This window comes from Lathyrus oleraceus, chromosome 5 (assembly GCF_024323335.1).
Source record: "Lathyrus oleraceus cultivar Zhongwan6 chromosome 5, CAAS_Psat_ZW6_1.0, whole genome shotgun sequence".
In the NCBI taxonomy this organism is placed as follows: Eukaryota; Viridiplantae; Streptophyta; class Magnoliopsida; order Fabales; family Fabaceae; genus Lathyrus; species Lathyrus oleraceus.
In genome coordinates, this window is record NC_066583.1 from 195,501,286 (window position 1) to 195,511,286 (window position 10,001).

At 35.2% G+C, this 10,001-nt stretch overlaps 1 protein-coding gene across 5 annotated transcripts; it reads right to left on the reverse strand.

Moving 5' to 3' along the window:
* Nucleotides 1-482: 482 nt before the first annotated feature.
* LOC127082741 (PHD finger protein EHD3) lies at nucleotides 483-9,491 on the reverse strand. Of its 5 annotated transcripts, none has more exons than XM_051022973.1 (8): nucleotides 9,380-9,490; nucleotides 9,029-9,041; nucleotides 7,791-8,887; nucleotides 7,310-7,495; nucleotides 6,896-7,231; nucleotides 3,134-3,223; nucleotides 2,994-3,038; nucleotides 483-1,856 (listed from the first exon to the last, which is right to left on the reverse strand). In XM_051022973.1, the coding sequence occupies exons 3-8, from the start codon at nucleotides 8,865-8,867 to the stop codon at nucleotides 957-959; spliced, it is 2,634 nt and encodes an 877-aa protein (XP_050878930.1). In that variant the 5' UTR covers nucleotides 8,868-8,887; nucleotides 9,029-9,041; nucleotides 9,380-9,490; the 3' UTR covers nucleotides 483-956. The 5 variants fall into 5 exon arrangements, with proteins under 5 accessions (XP_050878930.1, XP_050878933.1, XP_050878931.1 ...); XM_051022976.1 differs by having other exon boundaries at nucleotides 7,791-8,815; nucleotides 9,380-9,485; XM_051022974.1 differs by having other exon boundaries at nucleotides 8,973-9,041; nucleotides 9,380-9,476.
* Nucleotides 9,492-10,001: the final 510 nt, after the last annotated feature.

Sequence of the window (10,001 nt, forward strand, 5' to 3'; positions counted from 1 at the left end):
AATTTGCACCTCTTCTCACTTTATACACATGGGTGCAAATTGACGCCTCCTCTCACTTTATACACATGGACGCCAATTGGATTGACAGCATCATGTATTGTAGCCAATCCAATTGGTCTGATACCTATGTCTTACGTTTTTTAATTAACGGGAGTAGTTTGAAAAAAAAATTGAAAACATAATTATTTTGAGATTTTTTTTGAAAAACAAGGGTATTTGAGTAAAAAATTCCTACCCAAACCCTGCCATTATACATACCTAGCAAAATCTCTCCTAACCCAATTTTTGTTCCCCTCTAAAAATAGAAGATTTTGGAGAAAAACAATCTATTTAAAACTTGGACTTCAATGTTATTTTATGTAATATAATATTAAATGCTACAAGGGTGAAAATAGTAAATTTACACTAGTAAAATCCACTCCCCTAAAACCCTTTAGGCTCTATCCCTTATGTATCCCTTGTCAAACCAAACACAGCACACATAAAAGACAACAGCAATGCAGAACAATCTTTATACAGAAATGACAATGAAATGTTAATATTAAACTTCTCAATCTTCTGATTTTCAACGTAGCTGAAATTAATTGTACAAATTTAGAGAAATGTGGGCCTATAACATCCCAATCCAAAATACTACACATTGCATGACACAAGCAAAGCAGACAATTAAATTTTATATCAACCACCTTATACTACAGTTTATCTGACCTGCTTGCTCTTGCAGATAGAACTTTCAACAATTTCTGATTATGCCTTGGGCGTTTTACCCTCTATAGTCGTGTCTTTCTGTGTCGTGTATCCAAAAGTCAGGAAATCTACCAATGTTATACAACCTACCAAAATATCAGTCATCCAAAAAATGCACAAAATGTGAAATAGTTGGGTATCAACAGTTCACTAAGTTAAAACAATAACCCGGAAGCTCACACACTCTTCAAGAAAACCCATGTTATCTGCTACTCAAACTGGTTTTTGGTCAAATTATCTTCGAAATTCAGAGAATTGGCAGCAGTTAAAAGCATGTCCATTCCTCCACCACTTTCCAATTCTTCTACACATTTATTGTTGCAATTGACTTCATTATTAGCTTTTGGCTTTGAAACATTTTCACCAGCTCTCAGCTTGTTATTCTCATACGCCTTTTTTGCCTGGGATATTGCCTTGATTCCAGCATCACATTTTTTGCAGAACCATTTCCCTTTTGGAATAGAATCTAGAGGAGGTTTCATGCAATACATGTGATATGCATGATCACAGCCATCACAGAGGACAATTTGGTCGTCGTTTTGATCGATGAGGCAAACTTGGCATAAACAAGAAGGGCAGTACCACCAACTACCATATGAATTTAATTGCTTGCTTGTCAAGCACCTTACATGGTAGTAGTAACTACTTGGGCAAAACGGGTGACCACATATTCTAATTTTTTCACCATCTATGACTTCATTTCCACACACTTTGCAATCCCGTGTTTTTTTCTCGCCTTTAGATACTTTAACCTCATCATAGCTGCAATGTGAATTCTCTTCAAATTCATTAAGTGTTTCCTCATTTGTAGTGAGGCTTTCATCACCAACTATTTTCTTCGGAGTCATTGCATGATTCAACCTCGTACATACTACACAATTCTCATGGGGAGATCCAAAGCCACTAGTGGTGCAATTAGCACAATACCAGCTTTTGTGAGGTATTTCTTTCACTGCGGGCTCAATACAGGACAAATGGTACACCTTCTCACATGAATCGCACACCAAACAGTCTGTGCCATCTGCCCTTTCTCCACAGCAATTGCAACAGCAAATTTTATAGGTAGTGCACTCTTCCGTCTGCTCCGGTTTCACGTGCGAGTCCGATTCCTGGCAAAAAGAAGTGATTAGAAAGACAACCAAAACAATTTTCATTGCCATTATAAATAAATATCTCAAATCAAAGCCTTAATCATATCAAACGAAGTGTATTTGGTACTCATAAATGGACAGGCACTTTTCGTGCCAGATCATTTGCATCATGAACACAAGACTGTCACATCTATCTAATAAATTAAACAAGACCCCGCCCAGTTTTGTTCAAGCAAATCCTTTAGGCTTGGGAATTGGAACCTAATTTTTCAAGTCATTTGCTGTCAACTAGAGAAAAGGATGAGATAAAAAAAAATCCCACTGTGTAGGGTTTAATATTTCCATTCTTGCAGCAGATCCTATAATCACAGTTGGAATTCACTAGTGTAATGATCTATACATTTGGAACCAAATAGATATAATTAGATTTGTAAGTATCATGTATGATCAGAAAATTATTTCCTAAAATTTCAAGTATTTGATCTCAGAAAAACTTCACAGAAAATAAAATGTACCATTTCATATTAATAAACCACTAGATTTTCCATACAATAGCATATTCACATCTGATCAGTTATGTATGGAACTGGTCAGCAATAAACTATGGTGATATAACTATGATATAATGTCATTGTGCTTCGTGCTTTAAAAATCTTCAAATTTCAAAAGAAAAGCATGAACACAACACAAGTGAAGAAAATTCTGATCTCTAACTGGAACAGAGGGAAATGGAGAATTTACTTGTGGAAGAGTTACAGCCACAACAAAATAAAACTGAAAGGCATAATTTTGGTCTCAAATGTTGTGTTTCTCATAATAACTGACTAATATTAATTAGTCAGTCTCTGCCATAATTAATAGCATGTGACAGTTTTCACTGTTTTTTTCCATAATTCTTTCCTAAATTGATATATAGCTCTCTATTTGATTAGCAGCCATGAAAATGAAATCATTTTTACGGTGTTATCTCATATATTCTCAATATATCAGAGGACAAATCTATCTCCAGTACATACAGCTACACAACAGTGTCTGGCTGCTGCCCTTCATGCAATGTGAGAAAAAATAGCTAAATTGTGAACATATCTTATAGCATATCTAATAACTGTGTGGATCAGCTAGTGAAATATCAAAATGTAATTTTAAAACTCTTACCACTTGTTTTTCATCTTCAAATGTGCTCTGCGCTGAAATTCCAACCTGAAGATATGGCAAATTGTTGGTCATACAGGGAAAGCAAATAAGAGCAGAGAACAAACGGTGAAACTTATGTGATTTGACAAAAATTTGATTACCAGCTCAGAGTAGGAAGTTGTTGACATGTTGGAGAGGCTCTTAGAAAGAGCAGAAACCCCGTTACAAACATCTTGAAGCTTACTCCAGACCTAAATTACAAATCAGGAATAGCCGTACAAAATAAGAACCAGCAATTAACATGGAACAGGCTATGAAATACCCTCAAACAAAACTAAAATAACCACCTAGTGGATCATATTATGATTTCTCCTAGCAGTCATACACGATAAATCAACCACTTCAAATCAACATTTTTATATAAATAGCATTAAACATTAAGAGATAGTCAAAAGAAATAATATGTTATACCCATTTATACTTAACAGTCTTATTTCTAATATAAACTCAGCTTGTACTGCAAGTTAATAACTGACGGTAACTAACTTCTGACAGTTATCAACAGTTACACAAGAGTAACTAAAAGAAATAAATGTTAGAATATATATATATATATATATATATATATATATATATATATATTCTAACATCTGACAGATGCAACTACTAGAAGTCTAAGATTATTCTAGGATAGTTGCAAGTATATACTGAATAGAACATACATAGAATATAATACAAATGTGATCAACAAAAAACAACAATATGAGGCCCAAACCAAAGTTTTCTCTTCTCAAGTGAAGACAGTCTTTAATTGAAATTAGGCGATTTAACTCTTTACAACTTCACCCATTTATTTTATCAAGGGACGAGGGTGGAGAAGATATCACGTTAATTATTCATCTTCTTTACTGTTAATTTCTGTTCAACCAAAGTAATGGAAAAAAACATTTTACTTTTCTTTACCTACACTTTCTCTCCATCCAAGCAATATATAAATTCACTAGTTTTCTTCTCATCTTCTCTTCATTTTCGTTTTATTTATTTTTTCTATCCTAATTTCTCTCCACATTCAAACAGAGTGTAACTGTTGGTAGAAAAGGAAAATGGGAAAGCGAGGATTTGCTACATGAAGATAGGTTCAAAGGTTCAACTAGGGTTCAACTGCAGTCAAATTGGTGATAAACTGATAATTAAATAATATTTTTCAACATTTTAATATCAAATTAAATACACAAAAATTAACATTATATATAACATATTACAACGAAAAATCACTCATTCGTGATCATCCATTTAGTAATAGTTTATGTTAAAAATGAAAGGTATAAAATTAACATGGATGTTAAAGGAATGGGGATAAGAATAATAAGGTAGAATGTATGATGTAAGTTTAAGAATATGTGTGGCAAAGGCAGGATAGAATAGTGGACGCATAAAGGATAAAACTCTCGACTGGAGTAAGGAAGACAGACATGTAGAATAATGGTTTATGACATGTGAAGGCATGATAAGTATACTCTAGTTTCAGTGGATTAAATTTAAGAAACAGATTTCTCGCATGAGTGAAATGGTGGTAGAGAAATGTGATAATACATAAGTTAAGAAATTGATTTCTTGCCCATAATAAAATTCAAGATATGAAAGCTACAAAGCAAAGTCCCTCGTCGATGAGGTAACAACGCAAGAGAGTATATAAATTATAGCAGCACATCTTTTTATCAAAACCGTGATAAACCGGTCACAATCGATTTTGTCCGGTTTCAGCAACTTTACACCGGTTCAGAGGTTATCTTTACAAGTCCAGTTTTTCTACATGGTGGGTTTTGTGACTAATTGGACCGGATATAGGTCCAGTTCCCGTTTTGACCTGTTGAACTAGTCCGGTCCAGTTTTCAGAACCTTGCATAATACCATTAACATAACTGTTGAAGATATACTCCAACACTTCAACTCCATAATAAAACAAAGTAGCAAATTAAATGAATTGCAGCAATATCATGTTCCATGGTGGCTCACTTACAGTATAGGGTTCCAAATTGTAGCAAATAACAAACACAGATCGTACGAACAAAACATAAAATCGATAATTGGATAAAAATAAATAAACGGTGAATGAAGTGAGCTAAGAATAGCTTGTAATTTGTCAGCAAGAGAGAAGGACTTACTATCCTGAACAGAGCAAAGAGTGTAGCCATAATGAAGTAACAGAGTCTAAACCATAAAATTAAAAGAAAATATAATAAAGATTACCGAAGTCGTGGAGGAGTTAGGAAGCAGGAGTGGAAGCATAAAGCAGCAGAAAACCAGAGGTGTAGTGGGGCTTGAATACAAAGTGGGAGTCTGAGTGAAATGTGTCGTACAGTATCTGAAAAATAAAACTGCAGCTCAAAGTTTTCCCTATGTTTTGAGTTTTTCAGACTCGCTAACTTGTGTGCAAACTTGGGAGTCTAAGCAAGCGAGTAGCCTAGTACGAGTTAACAAGAATTTGATTCAAAGAGAGCTAGCATGAGTTCACGAGTTAACTCACTAGTTAAACAACAATGAAATGGAAAACAAATGAACTGAAAATTTATCTTTCATGCAGAGCTTAAAATATTTATTATTTACTGTAAATCTGCTTTTGAAATCGGTTTGCTATCAATAAAAGAGGTAAGTGTACAAAGATACGGCTATGAAATCACTCTGAACAATGAAAAAGAAATACAATGCCCCAGGCAGTTCATGAGGCTTGTTTCTCTCTAACCATTTCCCTCATTCGCTTCTTTCCTTCACCTATCTGTCCTCTATTCCCGCTTATATTCCCCTTAGGCCCAAATTCCTAGCAGACCCTCATTTACTTCAAGTTAAATCATAATTGATTTGCAACATGTGCAGGTAGTTATCTCCTGTAAATTCCTCTTGCTGGTCATGTGAGGTTTGATCCCCTGCTTACACTTAAGGATGTCGCCAACTATCACAAAACTGAACTCCCAATACTTATCACACAGAAAACAGTTGACTCAACTATTCTGAGATTCTAGATTTGTAAATACTTCATATTTTTACAAGAACAAGACAACTAACATTTAAAAATATCAACTTCAAATAACATAAACAGAGGAGACGAAGCATAATGTTCATGAAAAGCCAACAAAGTGCTAAGTGCAAAATACAAACTATAAAACAGAATAAGATGGCACTTTTACTATGGAACTCCTACAAACACACACCACCGTGAATCATGATAAACAATTTCAATCCAAATCTCTGAATAAACGGTTTAAATTCAAATCTATCAGTAATTTGGACAACAACACCAAAACAAAACCAGATAAAACAAGGTAATCACGACAGCACAAGAAAGTTACATGAAAGGACTATAAAGTGCAACTGCAGATCATCAAACACATTGATACTACAAGTCAGCTCATTCTTCCAATTATGCACATGTATCCACACGAAAGCCCACTCACTGCCTCCTCTTTCACACTATAAATGCAATGAATGGAAGATATTGTTTATCATGGATAATCCCTTTATTAATTATATAAACCAAAAAAACTGGCACATCAAACTTTCAAAAATGAAGTACTTATATTGCCATGTGAATTATTTTTTCTATAGTTTTGTTGCTAGTAGAAAGAACCTTTATTTACTGTCTAAAGAAAGGGTCTCTTCAAAGTGAGAAGTTAGGAGTAGTAACTCAAAAATTGTTGCAGAAAGTACTACTGATTGAATATACACTAATTATAATATCTAGAATTAGAGCAAGATTATGGATTGTAGATGATAAAGAATGCATAAACATCAACCATAAGACTTAAGACCCAAACATCATGGTCTTAGGTTAACCAGACATTCAGTCATAAGTGACTCTTAACTTGCATCAAGCACCATATAGGATAAATACATTGTCTAGTTATAAAGAGACTGCTAAAAAATACCTGTTGAATATCTGACAAGAAAAGTGTAGGTGATTGTTCATAAGTTTTCTGCTTCATCCTTGAGCTCGTGACACTAAAATCAAATACACTTTCAAGCTTTATTCCTTGGAAATTTTCAAGTAAAGTCTTGCGTAATGAATTGAATTCTTCTGAGGTTAATATATTGTGGAGCACGCGTTGACACATCTCAGTCACACCATGGCCATGGGGTTCACTAGAAGATCCACTTTGCATGACATGTGCATGACCATTAGCTTCAGTCTGTGGTCTATGAGATAGGCGGTCAAAGTGTGAAGAGAATTCATGTCCATCTTTGTCAATTTTAGAAGTTCCCTGCTGTCAAAATAAGTTGGAACTTAAAATTAGGATAAGTCAGGAAAGTGCACAACGGGTAGTTCTAGCAGAAGAACCAACCATAACAGTTGTGGCACAACTTCTTTGAGGATGGTGAATTAGTGCTTGCCCTATGCACCCCTCTATGCCACCATCAACATTTCCTAATGACTGATATAAATGCTTTAGTACATCATTCCCCCGATGTCTATGGGCACAATCATTTGCAGTATTGCCGAAAGTTGCATCAAAGGGTTCCTTCACAGCCTGCAATTAAAAAATAAGAAACAAATACAGCTCTCAAGAAATAATAAAGATAATGTATTGTTCTTCAAGGCATCTATCTGTCAGGGCCTGGATCATATTATCTTGTGATGCAGACATAAAAATTGAACCCCATCAGCAGGACTTTGATGAGATAAAATAAATTAATATTGTAATATAATGAAAAGGAAGAAAAATGTAACCGCCCCTTCTCACACCATAGCTTTAGCGTCTCAACAGACATTGGACACAAAGGTACACTGTACACATAATGGAAAACAAAGGAGGAGGGAAAAACCTGGTCTGCTACATGACTTGCAGTTTCCACATACTTTCTGCAATCCACCTGAGCTTTGCCTTTTGAGCTTGACTTATCATATTTTCGCCTCTTATAAGTTCGAAGACATGTAAGTCCACCAGAGCCCCTGTCGCCAGAATCAAACCCATCTGCAATTGGCACCTCATTGCTAATGCGTTCACTTTCCAAAACACCGCCCTCTTCAATAACACCATTCTCATTCACCCCACTATTTGATACTTCACTTTTCAAATCCCCAGCCACATCAGTAATACCATTTCCATTGGCAAATACCACCCCATCATTCATGGCTTCACTTTTCGAGTGTTGATCCTCTTCAAATACAACATTTCCATTTATCCCATTAATCGACATTTCACTTTTCAAAACCCCAGCCACATCAGTAACACCATTTCCATAGCCAAATACCACCCCATCGCCCATGGCTTCACTTTTCAAGTGTCGATCCTCTTCAAATACACCATTTCCAGTTACCCCATTATTCGACACTTCACTTCTCAAAACCCCAGCCACATCAGCAACACCATTTCCAATGGCAAATACCACCCCATCATTCATGGCTTCACTTTTCAAGTGTCGAGCCTCTTTGGTAACACCATTCCCATTGGAAATTGGCACCTCATCAGAAATGGCTTTGCGTTTCAAACACCGAATTCCTTCAGCACCTTTAGTGTCCCCTGGACTGCTCATTCCTTCCTCATTTCCCATATCAAAACAGCAGTCATCATTCAAGGCTTCGCTATTCAAGTGTCGAGCCTGTTCACTAACAACATTCCCATTGGAAATCGGCACCTCATCAGAAATGACTTTGCGTTTCAAACACTGAACCCCTTCAGCACGTTCACTGTTACCAGGACTTTTTATTCCTTCCTCAGCTCTCATATCACAACAACAATCACCATTCACGGCTTCACTTTTCAAATGCCGAGCCTCTCCAGCAACACCACCTCCATTGGAAATTAGCACCTCATCAAAAACAACTTCGCATTTCAAACTCTGAACTCCTTCAGTACATTCAGTGTCATCAGGATTTCTCATTCTTTCCTCAGTATTCATATAAAAAAAACTACAAACCCCTATTTTGCAACAGAACAAAATTAGGGTTTCAGATTGGAGCCACACAAGCTTCCAAGATCCAAGATTTTAGCCAGATTTACTTACACAGTCACTTTAAACGGTGAACACCACTCAAAAAGGCAATGGAAGTTAAAACATACCTCTCTTTTACTCCTGAATAACCCAAAAAAAAATCAGGGAAAACTGAAAATGGAAGCAAGAATGTGTATGGGCAAAGGGCAATCAGAGAAAAATAATACCGGCGTGAAAAGCAAGTAGCAAACAAACAACATTCAACCGCGCAACATTGAAGTTTTGTAATAAAAATGAAGAAATTTTAAACTTCCAAAAAAAAAAGTTCCCGGAGCAAAGCGATTTGCGTTTAGCTCCGGTGCAAGATAGAGTGAGAGATTAAAATGAGAACGCAGAAAGAAAGGGTAAGATGAGTCAAAAAAAGAATTTGAAAGAGGTGAGTAGTGAAAAGGTGTGTGTGAGAGAGACGGTGGACTTGCCTGAATTCAGTGGCGGTGCTCCGCCAAACACGGCTTTGCTCAGCTCTTTCGCTTATCCGAGATATTTTGGAACCCGACGCCGACGCTTCAGTGGCTACTTCAACTTATTTTCAACTTACATTTTCCGCGTTTTTGACGGTTATTATCTTCTCTTTTTCTTTTTTTTTTTACAATTTTACTCTTTCGGTTAAAAGGATAAATTCATTTTTTACATTGTACAAAAAACAATTTTGCTAATGCAAAAATTAAACATTTATGAATAAAATATGGAGATGAATTGATATGCCCTGCCAAGAAGTTTTACATCATGGTAATCACAATCATTTATAGATAGATGATATTGAAAATTAAATATATATTAAAGTTTAACAAGTTGTAGTGATTAATTGATAGTTTAAAATATATTTAAAATGTTATTGTATATCAATAAAATTTATAAATAATTTATTGGTGAAATTTAAAACTTGTTAAAAGAGGACAAAAATCAATATGAAATCAATATTTTCACAACAATATATTACAAATCGGTCAACAAAACAAAATTATTTTAATATGTTTTTCTTATAAATAGTGAAAAATATGTTTAAGAGGTGTATTAAAACACTACTTCCTCCATTCATTT

Coding starts and splice junctions, on each gene's coding strand:
- LOC127082741 (XM_051022973.1), bottom strand. CDS start 8,867: ATGAATACTGAGGAAAGAATGAGAAATCCTGATGACACTGAATGTACT. Junction 3,224..6,895: donor TCTTGTCAGATATTCAACAG/GTATTTTTTAGC, acceptor TTTGTAATTTAG/GTCTGGAGTAAGCTTCAAGA. Junction 1,857..2,993: donor TTGAAGATGAAAAACAAGTG/GTAAGAGTTTTA, acceptor TCTTTTTGCCAG/GAATCGGACTCGCACGTGAA.